This window comes from Streptopelia decaocto, assembly GCF_964273445.1.
Source record: "Streptopelia decaocto genome assembly, chromosome: 11".
NCBI classification, from domain to species: domain Eukaryota; kingdom Metazoa; phylum Chordata; class Aves; order Columbiformes; family Columbidae; genus Streptopelia; species Streptopelia decaocto.
The window spans coordinates 8291341-8315599 of NC_138666.1; the positions used below are offsets into that span (position 1 = coordinate 8291341).

Here is a 24259-nt window from a genome sequence, read left to right on the forward strand (position 1 = left end):
GGCGGGGCCGCCCTGAGGAAGGGGCCCCGCGGCGGGACGGGAGCTTCCGTGAGGGGCGAGCTGGGAAGCCCGGGAAGGAGAGCGAGGCTGACAAAAAAACCCTTCGCCTTCAGCCCCCCTCTCGAGGCGTGGTGTGCGAGCTGCCGTGAGGCAGGACCAGGCTGAAGCGAGCCCGCCGCTTCACAGCCAGTGGCGGGAAGCGGGTCCCTCACGCCTGGAGCTGCAGCCCTGCAGCCCTGGGCGGGGTAGCACCGCCAGCACTGTGCTCTTGGAGTTAAGGTAACGCCAGAAACCCAGCTGGAAAAGTGCAGGCCGCCCCCAAGGAGAGGACAAGAGGAAATAGCCTCAAGTTGCACCAGGGAAGGCTCAGATTGGATATTATGAAGCTTTTCTTCACGGAAAGGGTTGTAAAGCAGTGGAACAGGCTGCTCAGGGCAATGGTGGAGTCACCGTCCGTGGAGGGGTTTAAAAGATGTATAGATGAGGCTCTTAAAGACATAGTTTAGTGCTAGATTTACATTATGGCTGGATTCTATGATCTTAAAAGTCTCTTCCAACCAAAATGGTTCTATGAATTAATTGTGAGTTCACCTCACGAGTGTGTACAAGGCCACATGCCAAGGGTTACCTGGCAGATGAGGGGTCGGTGAGCAAAGCCGTCCCATGTCTGTCCCAAATGACGGGTGGGAATGGGGTCAGGGTTTGTATCTGGGAAATAAAAAAAAAAAAATCAGTGACTAAGTCAATCTCATTATTTTGATAGGATTGAGTCATAATTGAATAGTGAACCCCCCGGGCAAGAATCCGTTAAATTAATCACTAATTTACTCTTTTTTTTTTTCTTTTTTTTTTTCTTTTTTTTTCCCCTAAACCACTAAATCATGCAAAAGTCTGCTTCAGTTGGGGAGTAAGCAGTAGAAAAAGCTTAACATTACCAGGATAGTTGAAACAAACAAAATAATGAACTTTGTGTCTTTGGCTGTTCAGAGAGGAGATTCACTGAACGTGGAAAGATTCATCCATCTCTCTACGATAAGGACATTTCCCTCTGGTTTTATGAAGTGCAACACAACGTGTGCTCATGATACTAAATTATTTTCTGTATCAGCTCCTGTCCTTTCAGCTGACACACCTGCTGCCGCTCCCTTTCTTTTGTTTCTAGCAAGAGTTGTTCTTCTGTCCTAAGGCAGAGACCCAGCAGTGAAAATGTCTGTTTAATATCGAAAGAGAGAAACAAAAAAGGGAGACAAATGTATAGGCTTTTTGCATACAGTATTTGAAACATCTGAAGCCCCCTCTCCCCTTGGGAGTCTAATTTACAAGGTAAATAGTGGAGTGAAAACCCATACCAAGCTCATCTGGTTGAAGACAAAATTCCCTTCTGCCCACAATACCGCCTAAGTAAACTGACTGTTTTTGCTGGAAAACCTGCCCCTTCAAATGGCTGAAAATGCAAATGAGCACAGTGCCTCCCGCCCAAAAAACCTGTTAATTGAGATACCGATACTGTTAAAAGCTGGTGGTGAAAACTGACGTGGGCAGAAAAGATGTCACTGTCTTATAGTTCAGCAACATTTAAAACACCTTCCATTTTATCCTTAGTACAGTTTCTTTGTAAAGCCCATTAATGTTTTACCACAATATATGTAATAATATACATTTTGTGAGTTTTATTGTAACAGCACGTTTTGAAGAAACTTACCTGCTGGAAAAGTTTCCACCTTGGTTCTGCCTTCCCATTCATTTTTGCCATTTCTAGTGGTCTGTTACAGCATTACTGCATTGCACAAAACAGTTTTATTTTCTTCTCTCCAGAGGCCATGAATTACAGCTCCCAAACAACATGTTGCTTTTCTGACTTCGAAAAATTGCTGCTGTATTTTCTTTCTGCAGAACCATGATATTAAGATTCATGGAGTAATGTTCTTAACATGGTACTCAATTATTTTGTGAATTGATCAGCAACCGAGGTCCATGGCTACGGAAATATAGGATTATGTGAGGTTTGCTAATGAGCTTTGTAAACTACTCCCAAGTTAGGTGCCTCCCAGTAACTACTGTAATTATTCTTATTCTACTCTGGATGCAAAGTGCTTGGGAATGGCTCACCTCCTGTCCTGCACTCTTCATGATTTCAGTAGATCACGAGACCTGAGCTTGTTATGGTGCCCAGGAGGTGAAGGACATACCCGCATGACTTTTCTGAAGCAACCAGTGGGAACCACACACCTGTTCTTCCAGGGGCAGGAGGGAGTATCTTCTGTAATATTGCGAGAACTGGTCAATCACTGCGGGAGGTTTCCTGCTGTAAAACTTCATCGCAAAGCCGAGAGCTTTAGGAGCTCTGAAGACTTTTTCTTCAGAGACGCAGAACTTTTATCCCCAATATTTTCTAGGTACAATACGGGCTTTGCTACTTCTCCAGTCATTCTGGTAATGAGATTGAACGGGAAAGAAAAAAAACAGCACTGTACTGTGTTTTGGGGTGAAGCAAGACACAGAAAGCTAAGGTGGTTGCTGTGTAGGGAAAAAATCAGAATAATTAATTAAAGCACCAGGGGTCTAAGGGACTGTCATGGTACCAGCCTTGTACTTCAGAGTGCCCTGAGTACCGAAACAAACTGTCAGAATTAGGTTTGGAGTGTTCCGTGGCCTCAGTCGTGCAGGCAGCACCAGGGACCGGCTATGCACATGGGGAAGTCAGGATAGCAGCAGTGCTGGAGCAGAGATGAGGTGGAAGCAGCAAGCAGAGCAGCACAGGACAGCAACAGAAGGTGTTTTCTTTCCGAGAATGCATTAATGCAAACCTGTCTTCAAACTCCATATTCCTAAATTTGCTGAAAATTCCAAACAAACACTTCTAATTTGTCAATGTAAGGAACTTAAACATGTTAACATGAAACAAATTCAAAGTCTGGACAAACCTTTAGTAGATCTCATGGATGCTTGACTCAGTATGTTGTGTTTCAATTATTTACACAGACCTTTTGGCTGAATTATTTGCAACTTATTCATCCTTATCTTAGATACGAGCCTTCTCCTTTCTCATGCAATTATCTGTTTTAGGGCTGCGGTCTCAAAAGAACTTGCAAGTCTCTCACCTTCTTCTCATGTTCTACCACCGAACCCATTACGATAAAAACAAAAGTACATTTTTTCCCAAAGCTACTCAGAGCTCCAGAAAAGTGTGTGATGCTAAAAAACGTGTGTGGTGTCAACAAACCTGCTGCTGGGCTGCACAGCTGTCCCTTAGTAGTGGAGTTACCAGGAGGGAGAAGGAAACTGAGTAGCTGGAGCTCATCTGAGCTCCTACTCAGCGCAGGGACAGAACATCTCCGTCTGCCATGACCCCATCTGTAAGACACTCAAAGCCCTAAGTTCATGAAAGTGTAATTAGCTTCTCATAATAATGAGTGAGAACTGAAATAAGACAAGAAACTGAAATTATATATAAAGTTTGTCACGCTAGCTTTTTTTTTTTCCCTCCATAGAAACTTCTTTCTGGTCAGATCTTCGGTAAGACATATCAGCAAGGTAAGAATTACAATTAGAATCTGGATTTTTTTTTCTGAGTTAAATTGCTTCTCAGAAAGAGTACTAAAGGTTAAATTATTTCTTTGAACTCCCTAGACATGAAACACCTTTTTGCTGTCACTAAAGAATACCGAATCCTAAACAGCACATAGAAAATCACCCGTATTTGGAGGAAAGAGTCTGATCTCTTACGGAGATAGACAGGCACATTTTTCTCAATTTAAGATTTCAACTTGAGAACAAACACATTTCCAGCTACTTTCTCAAACCTTCAAAACAACTGCATCTTACACCACAGCGTAATTTTTCCTCGGGGTATCTCAAGAGATTTTTGTTGTGGAATTTCAGTGTTACAGGCAGCAGCTCCTTGACATGCTGATGCCAAGATACAGGAATGGAAGTGTGGGAAGAGAAAACCTGAGGTTTTTGGTAGCTGTTTTGTGTCAGGTGAAACAAACTTTCCTCAGAATTTGGCAATAGGACCATTTTTTAAAATTAGGTAGAGCAGTAGTTATTTTTCCCTAGGGCAGGGAAGAGTGAGCTCTGCTCCTGACAAGAACTAAAATGTTTTTTGGAGCTCGCAGATGAAGGCAGTGGTGTGTACAGGTGCTGGGCTGATTCCCCAAGAGCAGAGACCAGGATGATACGTCTTTTCTCTCCCCATCTTAATGACTCACCGACAGGGCTGTTTGGACTACAAAGTAGAAATTCACTCATCTCCTTTGCATTCTCCTTTTTTTTTTTTTTTTTTTTTTTTTTTTTTTTTTTTTTTTTTTTGTAGAAATCCAGCAAAGCAATTTCACAAAGCAGTTCAGTACTTGGGAGCTGAAGTTATTTTCAAGCACTGTGTGTGACCTACTAACACTTCCCAAGTGCCGATAAACCCCATCTGGGTAAAACAGCATCCAAAATCACCAGGGACTCTGCCAGGCTGTGCTTCTAGCAATGCCTACTACTGTGAGCCTCGTAGGTGCAAATGATAATCATTTGTTTCTTTAATAATGGATAAAAGCTTATGGCAGCAACAGGTACGATACCCCAGTGACCTCTAATAACACAAGAGATGTCCCAATCTCACCTATAGCCTCTAGTTTGGAAGGGACAATAAATAGACCAGAAAAAATAAAGCTCACTTTGATGAGTACTGGGGTTATATTTTGCCTACATAAGTAACATTATGAAGTCAGAACTGTGTTTATCTATTCCCCGTTAAATACTGTCTTTGAAACCACTACATAAACTGGGTCCTTCATGACAGCTGCAAAAATTGTGAAAAATAATTTGTTTGGAGCATGATGCAGAAAAGGTGGATTAGCCAGATAAATTATATTTCTGCTTTATATTGATACAATTAGTTTCTGCCTATGAAAACGTTTCCACCATTATCAATGCCACCTAAAAATAATTACAGAATTACTTATTTCCAAATTATCAAAAAGGAAAACCGCAGTTAAATCAATACACAAGTCAGATGGTGATGAATACAATATTCTAAACTGGATTTATTGTCTCCAGACATTAATGTAATACATGAACATGGTAAAAGGGGGGATATAGTAACAAGCAACCCATTAACAGAAACAAAGGAATTATTTGAAATTTTCATTCTGTACTTACACGTGAAAATGTCCCAAAATGTTAAGTAGTTGTCAGTCAACATTGCAAGGGTTTCAGATATAAAAAGATCCAAATAACTCATTAATGAATTTGTCATAACCAAAATGTTTGTATTTTTTTTTTTAATTTTTTAAAAATTTCTAGGATGAAAAAAAGATTAACCATTACCTCATGCAGTGTACAAAGGCTTTAAAATAAATTCATTAATGCAAATGAAAGACTAACTCCTGAGGCTTTTTTTTTTTTAAATAGCAAAAAGACCTCAAGGAGTTTCACTAAATTAATTTCAACTAGTTTTCTTAAATCCTGTCTTAGCACTGAAGAAGAAACCTGTAACTTCCTTGTACTCCAGAAATTTATTCAGAGGTACCTCTTTCAATACAAATATGTTCTTGCAATATATCTAAGAGTTCTTCATTTACAAGAGCTTCAAATGAAATTAAGTGCAAAAATGTTTTCTTAGTGTTTTCCAATTACTGAGGTAAATAGTTGAAAATAAAATAAGAAAAAAAAAAAACAAAACAAAACAAAAAGGTGGCAGGATATCAGCTTATTAACACCAGATGGAAAAAAAGGCAAATCTGAAATACATGGTTATGGTGCACAAGGGAGATGTGAAAAGACCGAGGCAGAAATAACAGCAACAATCAACAGTTCCAAAGCAGAACATTCAACCAAAGCCCCTGAAATCCACTCAGCAGATCCCCAATAGCTGCAAATAAAGTGTGTTTATTCGCCTGTCTGCGAGCTGAACCACGCTGAGAACGGCAGCGCTGCCCCGACAGCTGCATCGTGTCCCCCCAACCACACCAAAACTAAAAGATCTACCGAATGATGAGTTCCTGACGGCAACAGCGGGGTCACAATGACAGAGCAGTAGCTTCTACCGTAAATAATATCTGGCAAACAAGAGACTGAGTTAGCAAAATGCGTTATAAAAAAGTATAAAAGTTGTTTTTAAAAACTTTCTAAAAATTTCTTTTGGGAAGAAGGAATATTAGTCTGTGGCCTGGCATGATGACAGTAACTGAAGCGGTTGTATCAGCTTGCTGGTGATTGACTTCTTGCAAATCAGAGGTGCATTTGTCAAATGCCCCAGGGTGAATGCCTGAAAGCTGGCCAGACAGTCGGGGAATTTTAATATCTTCAGCAGAATCAGCTGTGTTTGTAGAGGTGGTGGACTAACACTTGGGGCTGAAAGCTCCTGACTTGGAATGCAGAGGATAGTGTGACACAGAGGATCTAACAGACGATTTTCAGTTTAGTCCCACTGTCTGGATCCCAAACGCAGTCCTGAGTTTATTTTGGGTTTCCCCTGTCTCGCAGGGGAAGGTGTTCGGTTGCGTTCCCGATGAGCTGTGGCTTCAAGTCCCTGCCAAATTCATCACAAAAGGCTGCTCTTATGAAAAGACATTTTGAACTTGGGGAAAAAAAAAAAAAAGGAAAGTGTGAGCCATGAGCTCAGGTAAAAAAACAAGTTGCTGTTCTTCAGGATTATCGAACCCCAATTAATAATCCTGGGTTAATAAATTTTTTGACAGCTGACAAGTCCCATATGGGCTCTTGCTCATACCAGCTACTAGCTGTGACCACTGTGAGAGCCCAGTCGGGCTGGGGAGAAACATCTTATTTCCAGTTCACCTGAAGGACCCTCCTGCCATCCCTCCTCACCACTACCCAATGCAGCAAACCCCAAACTCACAGTGAGCTCCTATCAGTTCCATCTGCTTTAAAGCCCGAGGCAAATTGTACAATTTCCACCCACATCCTCAAATATTCTCTCAAGTTCTTCAATATATATTTTTTTCCTCCTTCTGGAGCATATTTTAAAGCCTAAGAAAAACTTGCTATTGTGTTTAGTATTAAAAGTGCCACAACAAGGGATGCAAAAGTCCCGTCACCTTTCCCAGATTTCGAAGCTCACATGGTATCGATCCAAGCCCAAGTCAATCCCATCTACTCTTTAGCCACACAGTAAGGCCTTCATAATCCTAAGAGTACAGTGGAGTTATTTGCTCTTCAAACTGATCTGACCTGCATTCACCAAAAGCAATATCCTCTTTGAACAATCCTGTGTTCCAGAAATCTGACACTAACAACTCAAGAATGTATTCTAAATTAAATTTAACATCACAAAAACTCAAGATTTACAACATCGAAGATCCATTTCACTATTTCTTAGCAGTTGCTTCTGAACTCCTTTGAACTGCTCTGTAACTGCCTCCTCCCCCTTGACATTATCATCTCAGCCACATATTCAACCTTGTTTTTAAAAAGTCGATATAATATGATGTATTTGGAAAGGCCATGAACCACAGAAGTAAAAGACTAAGCCTCAGCATTCCGGAGAGCAGTGTAACCTCTCTCACCGTATCACCCTTTATATAGTAGGAGGGGGAATTTTTGGTTTCTTTTGTTGTTTTTACCTTGAACATGAGCTTAATCCAAAACCACATTCAACTGTACATTTGAGGCTTCAGAAGATGCCTTCCCCGCCGTTTAAAAAGAAAAGAATCAAGGTTATATAGAAATGATTAAATACAGAGTTTTGTTGGAGTCTACCATCCAAGGGTGGTTATCCAGAAGTAGTCATCTTCCTCGATCTTGATGTTTTTTTGTTTTCTTCTTTTTCTTCTTGTCCTCAGTTTTGGGTTTCAATGCACAGACACATGCAGACACACCAGCAATTGCTTTGGGTAAATCAGTTCCTTTGTACCACTTATTTTTCTCCTTATCATAAACCTGGACTGTTTTGGAGAAGACTGTTTCTTCCCAGCTGTAGCCTCCGAGGATGTAAATCTTCCCTTCCCAAACTGCCACCCCTGACTCACTGTTCGCTTGCAAGAGAGGAGCAACTCTGGTCCACTGGTTACACTGAGGGCTGTACGACTCCACGCTCAGAATGTCAAAACGAGCCATGGTTTCGATGTTGTCATCGCTGCCACCAATGGAGTAAATGTTGTCCTGTAAGGTGCACATGCTGTGCCACCCTCGGGCAGTGATCATGGGCCTCTTCTCCTCCCAAACATCCGTGCGGTAATCGTAACACAGCAGGTTTTTCCTATATGGGCCAATTTGGTAATCATGGCCTCCTGAAATGTACACAAATTCCTTGTAGATTGTTCCAGCGTGGCCATAGGTAAACCTAGGACAGGCAAACAAAAATGATCCCAACTTAGTACTTATGGATTTTATCAAGATACACAAGCATTCAACAAGGACTGGCACTAAAGAAAATAAACAGTAACTGAAGACAGAAGAATCCCTAATCCTGTTAGTTACCCAGTAACTATTCTTATTCATACTGCTCCACTCTACGCTGCAGAGCGCTAAGGTACAACAATCACTTTTTAAGGCATCCTTTTCATACCTGATCGCTACAGAGCGCTATAGGTATGACAATCACTTTTTAAGGCATCCTCTACAGTGTGTCATACAAGAGGGAACCCATCCTGCTCTAGTTGGCATGGCCTTCACTCCCATTTTCCTGCTTCAGTGCTTGGGTTGGATCAGCCTGAGAGGGCCAGAGAGGAAAAAATCCACATCTCAGCAAGGGTTTCTATGACAGAAAGAGGAAATAATCATGATACCTCTCAGACTTACCAGTAGCAGTTAACCAAGAAAAACCAACAAGAAAACTACTGCTGGTTTCCACTTCCACAGCTTCAGGATCACAAATCACATTTCTTGCCCACCAGTGCTCACATCCCAGATCTTTTGCAGTCATGATACACAGAGTGTCCTTTTCATGAGCTATCCAACTGTTCTACCACTTCTGCTATATAGGTGATAATTTCTTTGGTCACCCCAAGACAAGGCAACAGACCTCAGTCGATCATACACCAAAGGAGATGGTAGAAACCAGCATCATGCATGCTGTTTCCACAGGGCAGACAGAAAACCCCTTTGATCACCCATAATAAAGCCACTACAAAACTAAATCTTGAGGCTGTTCTTAACTTCACATTAGGATGTTTCTGACCAAACCCTTTTGAACTCTTAGAAGTGGAATGCTAAGGCAAGGACCAGCCCTGGCTTCTTTGAACATACCCTTCCTGCAAATGCCTTTTTTTCTTTTCTTGGGTATGGGGGTGTGTGTCAAGAGGCAGCACCAGCCACAGCAAACCAGCTTGCACACTGGGTACAAAGAGCCCAAACAATTTAATACCCACAGGGCTGCAGAGCAATGGACTCACCACATGGCACTCGCTCCCTCTACTACCATCCTTTGTAGTCAAGGACTCAAGACAACTCAACCTCTATGGCAGACAAACCTACGTTAGCGTTACTTTAGCCTGGAATGCTTTTGAACCATGCCCGAACACGCTCGAAACTCAATCTGGAGAGAACCTTGAGCTGTTTTTATTTCGCACAGTAATCATGTATCTCAGCTACACGAACTGTATCATAACTTCTTCCACACACCTCAGTGCCAAGCGCTTTTGTGCCAAGGGAAAAGGTGGAATAGAAAACTCATGTTTACCCTGAAAGCACAATACTTCTGAGAAAAGCTAAAATATGTTTATTATCCTAGATGCCCACTGAAGCTTCTAATTCCTGACCAGTGTCTGCATCAGATATTTTAACAGGCTCCTGCTGCAAGAAACAGAAAAATCCTTGACACGATTGGCCTAAGAATGCAGAGTGGCCAGGACAGACCTTGCAACTACAGGGGCTGAAGCACATCCCTGGAGACCTTGAAGGGATAACTTCAGAACCTCACGGCTTCTTAGCCACTCAGGAAAAAGAAAGAAAGGAAGAAAGAGAGGACTAAGGCATAGTTATGTGACTTTATCCAAAAAGGCAACTTGAAAATGCCACAGCTCACCATCTGCCTAACCGTGGAAACACGTAACTCAGGGCTGGTGCTCCTGTTTGACATGAAATACCTTGAGCACATGTGCTCCAGCTTTTGCACCACCAGAAATGCTTGGGCAGGTGTCATGCACATGGATGCTGCTCTGCCTTGTTTGTGGTCTCTTAGAGACAAGAAATGGGAGTGTACGCCTCCAAGCGACACCCAGTCTGGTTGGTAGAGTCTTCACTTCTCTATATATACAGGAATGGTTCTTAAAAAGGAGACAACCTATCTGGGAAGTAAGACGGACAAACTTTAATTCATTTTCTTTCTCAAACTGCACTAACTTCGAACCCACATCTAAGTAGCAAGCTACCTGGAGGATGTGCAGCGCACTCCACTGTGGAGGTAGTGTCAGATGAGAGAGAGTTACGCCAGAGGTGTTTCACTTTGCCTGACTTCTGAAAAGCTCATCTAAAATTTCACATACCCCACTTCACAGTAATAGAAAAATGCATAAACTATAACGCAGAAACTGAAAACAATGAGTAAGAATCCTTTCTGCAAGCCCTGTGGTTGAAACAGGGGCATTTCTAAACATGCAATAGAACAGGACACTTCAATACAGTGAGTCCAGACATCCTCCAACAGAAAGCATCGAGAGTTTTGGCAGCATTATCTATGAATGTGGCCAGAAAAAGATAACGGCACTAAGGAGAAAGAAGTTTGGATTCAGAACATCTGCTAGAGCCAGATGCCATTTTTTAATAACTTACCTAGATAAAACACTGCAAAAATTACAGTTTCTGACACAGTAACACTGTTCAATGCTAGAAAATCTACCATTTCTTTTCTTAAACAGAACACTTGGCTTAACTTGATAAAGCCTTGGGGATCTCCTGCCCCAACCAAAGTCCAGGCGAGCTGTGGTTGCTCTGAATCTCAGTGTCCACCTGTTGCAACCCTGCGAGATTATTCATGACCCAACTGGTAGAGCAGATACCATCACTTGTTAACCTGCTCCAACACATTTCCTCACTCAACTGCTTTCAGTTGTTCTGCCAAACTTTAACCTAGGGCCACTCAATTAATTTCAGCGACGTCTGCAGCAGGCTTTTACATGGTCTGTTCAAGATGAGAACACTGCACCAGCTTCTGCTCTGCCAAGCTTGTCAGCCACTGCTGCTCCCTTCTGGGCTAGAAACTATGGCAGCAACTGCTCCCAAAGAGCCTGGGAAAACGGCAAAAAAAAAACCCCAAATCAGACCCCTCTGAAGAATGGGAACAGTATCCCACAACCAAGGACCCTAAAGAGAGTCAGGCAAAATTAACTTGGAGCAAACTTGGACCAGGTCCATCCTTTAGATCACTTGGCTGAAGTTCTCCATGTTAAGCATCTGCCTCAAGATGCTGTTTTCCAATAAGACAGCGTTACTTCAGTCAAAACAGCTCTGCTCTTTCCAAGAAAGCGGTTAGGGAAAACAATGTGTTGTTTTGACCATATTGGGGTGGGGAAGGGGGCGGGAGGAAGAAGACATAAAAAAGAGCTTGCAAAGCTCTTCCTTGGAGGAGCACGACTATGCTGTGGGCAGCAACACGGAGGATTTGGCAGCAGACAAGAGGCCCCTCTATCCAAGGCCCAACCATTGCCTTGTTCCTGAAAAATCTCCACACACAGCAAGCTATAAACCTCAGGAAGGAAAAATAAAAATAAAACCATTTTCTGGATGTTCAGAGGAGAAGCTTTAACAAATATAAACTCTTGAGAGTCCAACACCACACAGCTCCAATTGAACCACCCCACGATGATGTCAACCCGCGCCTGTTGCTCCAGGGAATGGTCTTCCAGGCAGCTGCTGGTTCAGAGCCGGCACAAACACCACCAGAGCTGTGGGGAGGGAGCTGCTTCGGGTGGCCGTGCAACCAAAAGGACAAAAAACCTGCACATTTTCTCTCCAGAGGGAAGAAGACAGAAAAATGCAGGAAACAAAGCAGCTGTGTTGGGATGAGTTACCTTATCAGGCAATCAGGAAGCAGAAGATTGGAGCTTCTGATTTCTTCTACATGAGGAGAAATGATTTGCTGCTAGGATAGGGCTGGGGAGATGTAATTTGGGTAAAAACTAACTAAAATCAGTTTGAGGAACAAAAGTGCACGGTGGGGAGCAAAACAGAGACCAGATCAAGAGTATTTTGAAGGGAAAATAGAAGTACATAAAAGGAACTCTAGTGAGCAGCCTTTCTTATAGTTGTAAATAGATCACAAAATTCTCTCTCATCCTTCTGCTGTCAGCAAACCCATCTGAGGCACATCAGGAGTGTCCAGATTCCTGCCACAGCCATATCTCTGCGCTCCAGCAGCATCCACATGCCCCTGCATCCAGTGAGGTTTCTTCCTGTTGGCCACCTCTGCACCCATTTTTGCCCAACACAAGAGTTCTCAAACAGGAGAAGGAGGGACAAAAAGACAAAATCTGAAAGTACTAAGTGTCCGCTAAGATCTAACTAGAGACATAGTAACGTGCAAGAGAGCAGCTATTAAAAACATGGAAAAGTGGGAACTATCCAGTTCAATACACAGCTGCACAAACACTTGGGCTGGCACAAGGGTCACTATCCCTGGAGGGGTTTAAAAGGTGTTTAGACGAGGTTCTTAGGGACATGGTTTAGTCCTAGACTTAGGTTATGGTTGGACTCAATGATCCCAAGGGTCTCTTCCAACTGAAATTATTCTGTGATTCTAAGGGACAGCACAGGACAAGGACCGGGCAGGCAGGAGGAGAGGACACTGAACTATTTATTTGGGATGCAGTAACAAACCTCAGTAGTCACCGTGTTACAGTCTAACCCTGCAATTCAGCAACCAGCTAAGTAAACCTAAGTGGGGTCTGTCCCACAAGGGGGACTTTTGCCAAGTCCAGTGGATCAACTAGGGACTCTAATAAAAATATTCACCCTCCCACACACACCAGTGTTCGCTTTTAAATGCTGCAGCTGCAAAATTCACAAAACCAACACACAGGTAGCAGTAAGAACATGCAGAAAAGCTGACCCTGTTCAGAGAGCTTGCTGTCCGCAAGCTTCCCCTTATATGCTGGGGAAAAAGAATCCATATCTGTTCTAAGGTGAGTGTTTTCCTAACAACATACAAGGCAGTCAGGTCACATCTACATTTCTTTGAAAAAATGTTAAAAAAAAAAAAAAAAAAAAAAGCTGTGCTACAGTATCTATGAGATGTCACAGGTCACCCTAATTAAGAGAAGGGCTTAGGAACTGAAAAACTCTCAAACACAGCTCCAAACCAAGGAAAAATTGTGCTGCTTAGCCTCCATGTCTAGATCTGTCTACGTGAGGAGGAATAAAACAGAAACCAGCATCCTGTTTCTGCAGAGCACTCCAGCCCAGCTGTTAGCCCGGATCAGACTTGCATTGCAGCACCTGCCCAAAATAGAACCAGGCACCAGGCTCCTGTGCTTTCACTGGCTGCCTCTGGCTCTGCAGCTCAGGGAACAAGGGGAAAAACTCAGAACTGTTGCAAGTATCTTGTTTGTGATGCCACTAAGCAAGCAAGCACTGCTGCTGACGTTGCAGGTTTCAGCCATCACGAGAATACCATTGGTATAGCCAATACTCCTGTAATTTCCATAAATGTGAAATATTACTAAATCTGAACAACTGCTTCCAAATGAAACACTGTGGTACCACTCTTACCAAGACACTACTCAAACTGATTGAAGACAGGAGCAATGTCCTGTGCTGCTGTTACAAGGAGAGCTGAGCTGCAGTACTAAAGCCTCTTAAAAGTACAGCAGCTAAGTTCTAACTCATACTGAGAGAAAGAGAGGTTGAATTTGCCCAGCTGTCTACAGATAAATGTAGTTTATCCGTAACAGCCAACCTGAGCAGCCAGAAAGAAACACCTTGCAAGGAAAACAATCACAATAAGGTGACAAAGTAAGGCCAAATAAATAACAAAAGCCTTTGATCAAGATCTAAACAGTGCCTCTGAAAAGACTCGATTTCAAGTGACTTCAGGAAAAGCATCTTAAGAATAGTAGAGTGAAATTACATGGGCTCTTCCATCCTTCAGATGTACCTCAGGACAAGCACTAAAACCAATCAAGTTGACACTTGACTGCCTGGAAGAGATGGCTGCTCAAATACCAGATGCTGATGTGGTTTATCACTTGCTGATACATGTTGATTATAGATCCCTTGCTGCCCTCCTAGGGACACCCATTCATTGGCTAAAGTCACACGAGCTCGCTCTACCACCATTCTCCAAACGTGGGATAGCTTTCCAAACATCTCCTACCTTGGCAAGCCTGCTATGTAAGACCATGAATCCTTCTGAGGACTGTAGGTCTCGACTGAAGAAAGTGCCCCATTTTCATTCCTGCCACCAACAGCTACCAGCATGTCGGTAATAGCTCCCAGGTAGAAATCTACGCGGCGTTGTCTCATAGAAGCAACCTGTCAAAAAAAGAATATAACATGCTGGCATTTTCAACCATCTGGTAAGCAAGCTGAATTAATATCTATTCATGTCTGAGGACAGATTTTGCTTCTTCCCATTTATTTAAAAAGGAGAGCTACTGGTTTTGATCAATTACACACATAAAATACTTTTGTTTTTCTGCAGTTGCATGTTACATAGCACTTCCTTACAAAAAAAGGGGATGACAGAAAAAAACCTCAAAGACAGGTCACTCTATAAAGGTTTGTGTTACATGGGCCTCTTTCCAAAACTCTGCAAGAAACATAAATTGAATCAATCAGAAACACAACTGAACCACACAAGACAATTGGTTCAAAAACAGTGTAATATTTGATAGGTCCTGCACTGGCTGCAGGGTTTTACAGCAGGACTGGAGGTAAATAGCTTGTTCGAAGAGACTTTTAGCACAGACACATTTGGCAAGTGGCAGAGACATATTCTTTTTATATCAGACCATTTGTTTATTTATTTATATGTGCTACAGCTTGAGAAAGATGAACTAAGCAATCACGTCTGTAAGTCCGCTCTAGCATTATTCCCAAAACTAATCTAAAGAGTTGCAGGTGTTTGCTGACCAGGAATTTCACAGATGAGACGCCCAATTCTCAAGTGAAGCTGAAAATCTGCCTCAAAGTCTTTTCGCTGCTTGTGCAACTTAAGCATTCCCACAAAGGATTCAAGTAGCTGCTTTTTCAACTTAAATAACTTGATTTGCCACTTGCAAGCATTGTTATGCTGGCTATTCTAACAAGCCCTGTCCTTCCACCTAAAAGAAGAAAACACTCTACACATTAAGGACTTCAAACAGAGAAATAATACAGCTTAAGTCTCACCTTTATCCACTGGTTACAGCGGGGATCATACCTATATAGGAGATTTGAAGCTGCATCCCCTCCATTGTCTCTTGAAAAGCTGCCTCCGGCTATGAAGATGAAGCCTCCCAAGACTGCGACGCAGTGGTGACTTCGTCGGGCTGGGAGAGGTGTTTCTGCCACCCACTGCCCCTTTCGGACGTCCAAGAAACAGGTGTCGTCGCTCAGTTCCAGGCACCGTTCAGAAACCTCCCCCCCAACAAAGAGGAGCCGTTCCTCGCAGGTCCGCAGCGCCGTCCGCTTGTTCTGCAGCACCGGCTGAGCCGTGACGTTGTTGTGATAGTTCACCGCTTCCTCGATGAACCCCTCGCAGTTGGCTTCTTTGGGAAGAAGAGAGCAGACAGCAGGCTTGACTCGATGGAGAAGATCACTTTTAGGTATCAAGGGAAAATGAATATTATCCAGCACTTGGTAAGCCTCGTTCTCCCTTTCTGGGTACTGGGTGAGCCACTGCAAGGCAGCCTGGAGCAGGTCGTGCTCACACTCCTGCTGCACGTCGCTGCTGTCCAGGTATTGGCACAACTTCTGCAAGGAAATGTTCTGCAGGAAGTCCGGGGTGAAAGACAGAGTGCCGAAGTTCTGCAGGATGAAAGAATCGATGTAGGAATCAAGGCGCTTCAGGTTGTAAATGGAGGCGAGCTCCTGCAGGTACAGGTAGTTCTCCTCACTGACTTCGTTCTCCAGATACTCGCAGCAGAAGTCAACCACCTTCCAGATCTGCAGCAGGTGAGCTGTTTCCAACACGTAGTCAATGTTGCCACCATCTAAAGACAGCTCGCTGCCATACAGGAAATCCACCACGGCCTTCAGACCAATGTAAGAGGCTCCAAAAAGTTCAACCTCTTTTTGGTGGGCTTCTCGCATACCAATGGTGAACATGGAGTTGAAGTAGTCACTGCAAACAGCGAGTAGGTTCCGATGGGCAGGGACTCGCTGTTCGTCCACCACAAGGACAATGTCACAGAAGAGGCCTCGGTGCCTCTGCTCATTCAGACTCTGAAGAACAAGACTAGAGTGGTCATCCCACCTGTACACCTGGAATAAACAAACGGCATCAGGAGATTGTATTTTCACTAAAAAAAATGTCAGTATGCACAAAGTGTTTTCCCATTAGATGCAGTCATGCATGAGAAAAATCCTGCTTGTGTTGCATGTTGATCATAAATTCTGACTTGACACCATTGGCAAACAACATAGTAAGAGCCCAAGCTCTGCTCTGAAAGGCCTATGCAGAATTTTACTGCTTCCTACTCCCCTTTTTTATTATAATCTACTTCTACCTCCTCCACAATGCTGCATGCAAACCTCCTCCCTGATGATTTATACAGGCACAATTTTCTGAAACTCTTCCACTCATTGTTTTCGAGACATGGTGCTGACATTTCCTTTCTTCCTCATCCCCCAAATGACTCCTTGCAGAGTTCTTCTCAACTAAGCTATTTGCTAAATATTTGGAGTGGGAGATACACATGCAGCAGGATGCCAAATTTTCATCCAGCCCATGTATTGTTTGGGTTAGTGCTTACTTGACAGCTACCCCCCTCTTCAATCTTTTCAGAACTCTGCATTTCTGAGCTTGTCAGGGGAAAATCCCTCTCTTTCTTTCCATATTATTTCAGGCACACACGCTGCATTCAAAAGTAATAGCTGTTTATTTATGTGCAAAGCCACAGATGTGGATAACTTATTCCCATAAGATTAGTGCTTGCTTCCAGAAGCCGAGGTAGTTTTGGGTTTAATGAACACGACTAAGTATTTTTCTTTCAAAGAACGGGGAAAATGCCCTCAGAACATATCCGTTAAGCACCCTTCTGGGACCCCTCTGGTCCAGACATTCTTCCCACCAGCTCCGTACGTGCCACAGAGCTCTTGAGGCAACCAGTATTTGCCTTTTTCTCACAGACTCGCGTTACCAGTCTTAGGAAGAAGGAAAATGGAAATGTTTTCTGTTACCCCTCGCACGTCCTGCAGGACACGTATTGAAGGGGTTGGTCACCCCAGCATGTCAAGTGATGCAGCTTTTAGGACCATTCTTCCAGAGGAATGGTGTGTGTGATGGTACAGGAGGTTACCTTGTGATCTCTCTTAATAAAAGCCAGGTTAAGCTAAATGCAAATACATAACTTTAATTACCAAATCCAAACCAGGCCCAGTTGCGGGGCCTGTAAGGACATGTAAAAGAAATGAAAGGAGGTGGAAAGGAAACATCTTCGTATTGTACCTAAGGTGGCTCTGAACAGTTCTGGCTGTAGCACCCTGGGTCTTGCCCAGTTCTGCACCCTCAGGCTGCGTTCCCAGAAGTGACATCCTGGAAAGGTGTCTCGGTCCGTAACCTCATTGAAATAAGTCACACAGGTGACCTGAGGTCATTCAACCCTTCCTTCCCCAAACTGTTGCTTCTCCTAGAAATCCCAACCATCTGTGGCTTTCCCAGTTTCCCAAACAGAAAGCACGTGATTATTGTTGTCTCGCTGAGCCATCAATGGGTTCATTAAATCACAGTGAGGCAACATTACCCACCTGGCTGAGAAAGGTTCCCCAGCCCTTGCTCTAGATATGCACCCTGTGCACATAATTTGCTAATTGTACTTTTATTTGATGAGATAACCGGGATTAATGCAGGCAGCTCCCCACTGCCCAGACGTGACGGCAGCCAAGCATCCTGAGCTCATACCGACCTCGGGAGCCTGATCCCCATGTCTGCCTTTCAGCAAAGAGACCCAGATTAATAACCAAACGTGCTGCTCTTAGCATGACATCACAGTGGTTTCTTAGTTTTGCTTACGTTCTTTTCTAAACAGCAGAGACTAAACTGCGAAAAAGCCTCTTGGAGTAACTTCATACATGCTCGTGTACAGAGTTAAACCAATCCAAGTGAAGGGGCTTCAATAACTAAGTTTTCTGGGCCAAAACTGCCTCATCATATCTCTGAACTTAAAAAGGGATTTATGGCACAGACAAAGTAACTTCCACCGAGGAATAAAACTGCCACAGGTCTGTAACAGAAAAAAAGATGAGGGGTTTAAGGACTGTAAAGTTTTTAATCTTAACTTTTCTGAGTTTGAGAAATGTTGCTATCATACAGGTACCCAAGCAGAGATGGAGGACATGGGAAGGAGAACAAATATGGCAAAGGACAAACCACCCATTTGTGGCAACTATGCTGAGGGAGAGTGGATGAACAGACAGTAACAGAGCACCCTTTTCTGAGTCTGACTCACGGGGGACAGTTATTGGATTAAACCAAAAACATATTCCCTCTCGTCTCTGTAAATTGGCTGATCATTTCTCTCTAATATTCTCTAATACCATCATCGTGCATGTACATAACAAGATTACACCAGAATATAAGATTTGCCAGAGATCCCGACTTACTGAGCTGGCTGTCGAGTCAGGAGCATAATCCTGACTGCAAATACGCCTGACAAGTTGTACTCCTGAAGTCCTTGTTGCCATGTAGAATTGCTGTGACTTCAGAAATCAGCACAAAACCATTACGTACGGCACTGGTTGGACTCAGAATACATTAACATATTTCAGCCACTTAGCAAGTCCATTCGTTCAGTGAGCAAATAACAGCTGATAGGTACACATTTCAAAACCAAGACTAATTTTATACTAAACACGAACATCTTTCTCAAGCTGTTTATATTCTGTAGAACAGCTTTAGCATTATCTAGTCATTCTAAGTTTAGCAGATAGTGACAGATGCTGTCTACGCAAGAAAATAAAACAATGCTGTCAAGTTAATTAATTTTTAATGTGATGAATTATTATTACATTCAGACTAAACCATTTAAGTAGTAGACAGGATCAGCACTTGAGGAAAGATTATACTGGTAGGGATGCATTTAAAAATTAGTCCTATTTAAATTGTATTACAGCAGCATTTTAACTTATTTTGGATTCAGAGATCCTATTTCTTTCAGATTGCTAATGCAGCACCACTACTTGTTAGTGATGCAAAAGAAAACGAGATCTGTCTCATTCAACTTCGATAAGACAGAGACAGCACTGAGAAGTTTTTCTGCTCCAGCTGTTGTCGGTAGCACAAGGTCCCTGCTCTGCAGCATCTGTAACCTGGTGCTGTGGACACACATTGAACACAGTAATTACAACAGATATTTACATCTAAATCGTAGGTCATCATCCTGATGACCTGCATGAAGAGCTACCTAAGACGGACTTCTGTGGATTCCCAACTAAAATCAACATATTTGTGTACACAGATATTCTATGCAAAGAAAATTAAGCTCACAAACCTAAGAAAACATCTTGAGTTCCTGGAATAACTACTGTTTGCAGGATCAAGACTTAAATCTTGTACAAAACAAAGACTAAATCTAAAATGTAATCCCAGCTTTGCTTCTGTAACTAGCTTGGATGAGATAGATCAGTACAAAAAATCGCCCAAATAAACACGTTGCATTTAATGACTGAATTTTTGCTGTAAATACTGTGCTGCAGTAACGTGGGTTTCTTTTTTCAGTTATGAGTCATGATGAGCAGATGCTCATTTGCTACTGTTGCTTTTTTTTTTTTAATCATTAGGTAGCAATTTCTTCTATCAAAAATACTTGAGCAGGTAGACCAGTGTTTTCACGCTTCTTTTTAAAAGCTCTAAACATCCACATTCCTCCAAAACAGCCCATCCAGGGGAGAGCCTTTACACCCTTCTTATTATTGCTTTAACTTGCTTTTTTTGGTAGGTAACACAAAACATACCAACCTTTGAGGATTCACTTATCTTGTGTGGACGACAAATCCTGGTCTGCCTGGTTCCCTCCATGACCGGCTGACCCGCCGTATTTCTAGAACAAAAGCAAAGGAAGATGTCAGCAGCACAGCAAACCTTCCCGGCTGCTAAAAACCATAACGTGCTGAATAAATGACACAATTAATAAGACCCGCACATGCTAACCTGCACTTTGAAAATGATGGAGTTAAAAACATATTCCTCCCTTGGTTGTGTCAACAAGTTGGGGGTATGCTCGGGTATAATCAAAGACGAGCGTGTAATTATTGACGGTCGGTGATTTACTTACTGCTAGTCCTCGCTACAGCTGCCGGAGGTAAAATCATTTCCCGTTCATGGCCGGCAGGACCGGGCTCCGCACCGCGAACCCTTCCCGGGGAGGGTCGGCCCGGGGGCCCGGGCTGCGCTCCGCGCCCCGCAGGGCCCGCTCATCCCCCGCCCGGCCCTGCCCCCGGCAGCCGCATCGGCGGCGCTTTATCCACCGCGTTTATTTAGCCGGAAAAAAAAATTAAAAAAAAAAAAAGGCGGGGGGGAAGCAAAGCAACAGCAAACACCGGGAGGCGGCGGCGGCCCCGCGGGAAGCGGCCTCAAAACCGGCCCCGCAGCGAGGTCCCCGCGGCGGCGGCGGGAGGGACCCCGGCGCTGCGGGCGGGCTGAGCCCCGGGCCCGGCGCGGCCATGGGCGGCCCAGGAAATGCCGGGAGAGGGAGCGGGGAGGGACCGCGGCGGGGCGGGAACCGGCGCCGGGGGAGGTGCCGCGGGGCAGGGCCTGGGCGGCTCCGCGGACGCGCCGGGAGCAAATGGCGGCCGGGGCCCGGCGGCGGGGACGCCCCCAGAGAGCTCGAAGCCTTTCTCGGCCGCGGGCCGGGCCGGAGCTGGTGCTCGCCCGCGATCCATGGCGGGGCGGCCAAGGCCTCGGTGTCAGGGGCGCCTGGCACAGCGAGCTGGGGTTGCTCCGCAGTGTTATTGTGCAAAATAAAAAGAGAACAAGAGTGGATGTGTGTGTGTGTGTGCGTGCGTGCGTGTGTGTGTGTGTGTGTGTGTGTTCAAGTACAGTCAGAAGCCCGGTTACCATCTCATCCTCCTCACCTGGACATGAATTACCCGATTTCAAAAATGTCGAGCAACTGGCCCCTCTAGAGCAGCGCGTGCTGCTGGAGGGCTTGTTCTCATTGATTAAGGCCCAGGAGGCTTATAAATTAATAAAAAGCACCCTGGTGAACAGCAGGGCTGACAGTGCACCTCCTTCAGGGATGAAGTAAGAAGCAAATCCTGTGTACACAGTTCCCACCAAGTCCCATGTCAGTGCAGTGGTCTTCACTAAAACAGTACAAGTTAAAAAAAACCCTTTGTTAATCCAGACCTCTTGGGTATCTTCCAGAATTTATCATCAGGACAGCAGCAGCCGGCAAGATTGTCCGTGTGTCCAAGTGCCATCTGCTCCCACCGGGGACGGCCCAGTGTTGACACATGTCCCACCTGGTGATGGGGCCGTTGTTGTGGGCAGGAGATGATGGGTACGGTTTTTAAACAAGGAGAGTGTGTCAGCGTTGTGTCTGTCCTTCAGCCATCCCGGAGAAAAGGAGGTGATGATGAGTTTCTACTCATCTAATGGATTATCGAGCCTGAAGATGAGAAGCATTTTTGCCAGCTCTGGTCTCCTGTAGCCCTTGTGACTGTGGGAACCCAGGAGCCTCAATTCCTGGACTGTCTGGGTCAAAAAAACACCTTAGTGACAAACCTAATGCTGTGATCCATAATTCACAGCAGCCTCTTCCTGAAGGAGGGGATTATTCTCTCCATTATTTGTTCTGCTCCTGCACAGAAATGACACAGATGGAGAAGCAGGATTGGGGACAGCCATACAGAAAGATCAGAAAAGAAGCAAAAAAGTGTGATGGACCTAGTAATATGTTTTAGGAGAGCAGCTAAGCCTCCTGAGGGGCCATGGCTGTGCAGAACCGTCCTGTTTGCTCAGCTCCTCTACATGTTCTCAGGCCCGTCCTGAATTTCACTAGGAGAGTCCAGACAGCTGAAGGTCAGGCCAGGCCTGACATTGTTTTAGGGAAGACTTTTCACTTTCTCTGGTGTCTGTGCTTCCTCTGCGGGATGGACAGATGGACCTGCCAGGACAGTGACACCTTCCTGCACAGGATGGAAAGACCCATGTACAGAAGACAGAGGTCTCAACATCCCATATGAAGAGAAAATCAGAGCTCAACAGAGCCAGAAAAGGAGGTATTTCCCCCTCTCTAGTTAAAGCCTGATGAAACCGAGCACAATATGTCTTCCTCCGTGTGTTAAAAGAAAAAAATCCATGCAAATGTGTCTAAGACAAAGAAGAGAAGCAAAGAGAGGAGGTTGGGTCCCAAGCATTTCATAGGTTTGAATCTGGCATTTAAAAATGTGAGGCATAAAGTTCCTCATCAATATAATTCAAACACTCAAGCCACTGGGTCACAGAGATCCAAACAAGGTCGAGGTTTTGTCCTTCTAAGGGAAATGACATTTCAGTCACCCACCTCTCCCCCAGGAAACATCAGGAGCCGAGGAACAAGCGTTAAGAGACAAGGACAACAAGCAGTTGTTACAGATACAAACAGTGGTGAGGTAGCGCCAAAGGATGATAAATGCAGACTATGAAAAAATGATTATGATCAGATAATGGACAGCACAAAGGCTTTTAAAAAAGAGAAAGCGTTCCTGAAGACAGTTCCAAAAGAAAATCAATATTTCAAAATCAAATCCAGACCTATTAATGTGTGATTATATTATCACCTTGAGCCTGCAGTCTACAGACATATTGAGTGCGATTCACCCAGATGCCGTGTCCTACACTTGTACTGACTTCAGAAATATTTCTCTTTTCCCTATGACCTCATCTCCATCACAGATGCACTGCAGCAATTCGCTCGTGTTTTGGGCGCTGATGCTACAGGGAACCTCACATTGCTCAGGACTCTCTGGAAGGAGCTGCCTGCAGGGTCAGGGTTCATATCGTATGGCAGAAAAACATCACGTCTTAAAATTGACACGTTCTGGTGATCTTGTTGCTTGAGATGTCTGGAAACACTGAGTAACTGTATGTGATAATGAGGTTTCTTACCGTTCAGACTTCCCTTTTACAACACATTGATGTGAAATAAATAATTAACATCCCACTGCAAACTTTAAAAGAAACAAAATGTGATACTTTTTCATAATGGAATGTAGTTTTTATTTAAACTGCAATATCCAGCCCCTCCAGGTTTAGGGTAGAAACCCACTAACACACACAAGGACTGGTTTTTAGAACTCTGGTCCTTGGGCACAACATCTGGAGACATTTATTTCAAGCTGAGTTCTGCAAAGCAGAGGATCCGTCTCTATTTCTGTAGGCAGAGGACTGAAACGCAATCTTACAGACAACCCTTACGCTTTTGCCTAAACCCCAGCACCTCCCACTAGCGTATTGATTTGGGTTAGATTTTCTGTTTTCAGTTGGCAGCGCTGGAAGCGCAGCCCAGCAGGGGGAGATCGCTCCATCTGAAACGGGCTAAAACACACCGGCACACGCACCTGAAGCAGCAGCGAGCTGCCACGACCCAAAATCGCCCTGCCAGCCCCCGGTGATGGTCCGGACCACCCCGCAGGGATGGAGACGGGAACGCTCCCCGGCTCCCACCCGCGGCGGAGCGGGCGATGCTCCCCCCGGGCAGCCCCACAAGCCGCCGGGCGCTTTCCCCGGCTCCAGCCGGGCCGGCCCGGCTGGCACAGCCCACACCGCCCTCCAGCCCCCGTTATCCCCTCGCCATCCCCCGCCTCACCTGCTCTCCAGCTCCGCTACCTCCCGTGCGCCCGGCCCGGCTCCCGGCCCCGCCGCGCCCGCTCCATCTTGCGCATCGCTTCTCCCTCCTTCCTCCTCCCGCCCGGCGGGGGCTGCAAAAACATCGGGGGGGCTGCAAACATCTCAGCCATCGCACAACGCATCACAGCGCCCGGCCCTCGCCCCCCTGCCCGGGCAGCATCCTCACGACAGATGCCCCCCCCCCCCGCCCCAACCTTCATCCCCGTGTCCCCCGGCTATTGCATCACCCCGAAACCCCCGCGCCGGGGCCGGGCGGGGCTGGCAGGGGGGCAGGCCCGGTGCGGAGCCATTGGCAGGCGGGGCGGGGGGACGGGGCGGGCCGGGCCGGGCGGCAGCGCT

The 24259-nt window shown here is 44.8% G+C and overlaps 1 protein-coding gene and 1 long non-coding RNA gene across 14 annotated transcripts in view; one reads left to right on the plus strand and one right to left on the minus strand.

The window, feature by feature from the left end:
- Positions 1–22: 22 nt before the first annotated feature.
- LOC309444896 lies at positions 23–20188 on the plus strand. The gene is made up of 3 exons (XR_014185174.1): positions 23–279; positions 3492–3534; positions 20028–20188. It is a non-coding gene; the product is annotated as an uncharacterized lncRNA (long non-coding RNA).
- The window catches only part of KLHL36 (kelch like family member 36), a 107629-nt gene continuing 88382 nt past the window's right edge, over positions 5013–24259 (minus strand). For 6 of the 13 annotated variants that reach the window (XM_082063164.1, XM_082063156.1, XM_082063165.1 and 3 more), the window contains 4 exons: positions 20048–20129; positions 15280–16353; positions 14264–14421; positions 5013–8296 (listed from right to left, as the gene is read on the minus strand). In XM_082063164.1, the coding sequence (XP_081919290.1) occupies positions 7741–8296; positions 14264–14421; positions 15280–16353; positions 20048–20129 (1870 nt within the window). In that variant the 3' untranslated portion in view covers positions 5013–7740. Of the gene's footprint in view, positions 8297–14263; positions 14422–15279; positions 16354–20047; positions 20130–20239; positions 20328–20363; positions 20745–21162; positions 21374–21436; positions 21523–23879; positions 24077–24147; positions 24254–24259 lie in introns of those variants that run through there. The other 7 variants (XM_082063160.1, XR_014185173.1, XM_082063159.1 and 4 more) reach the window with 7 other exon arrangements.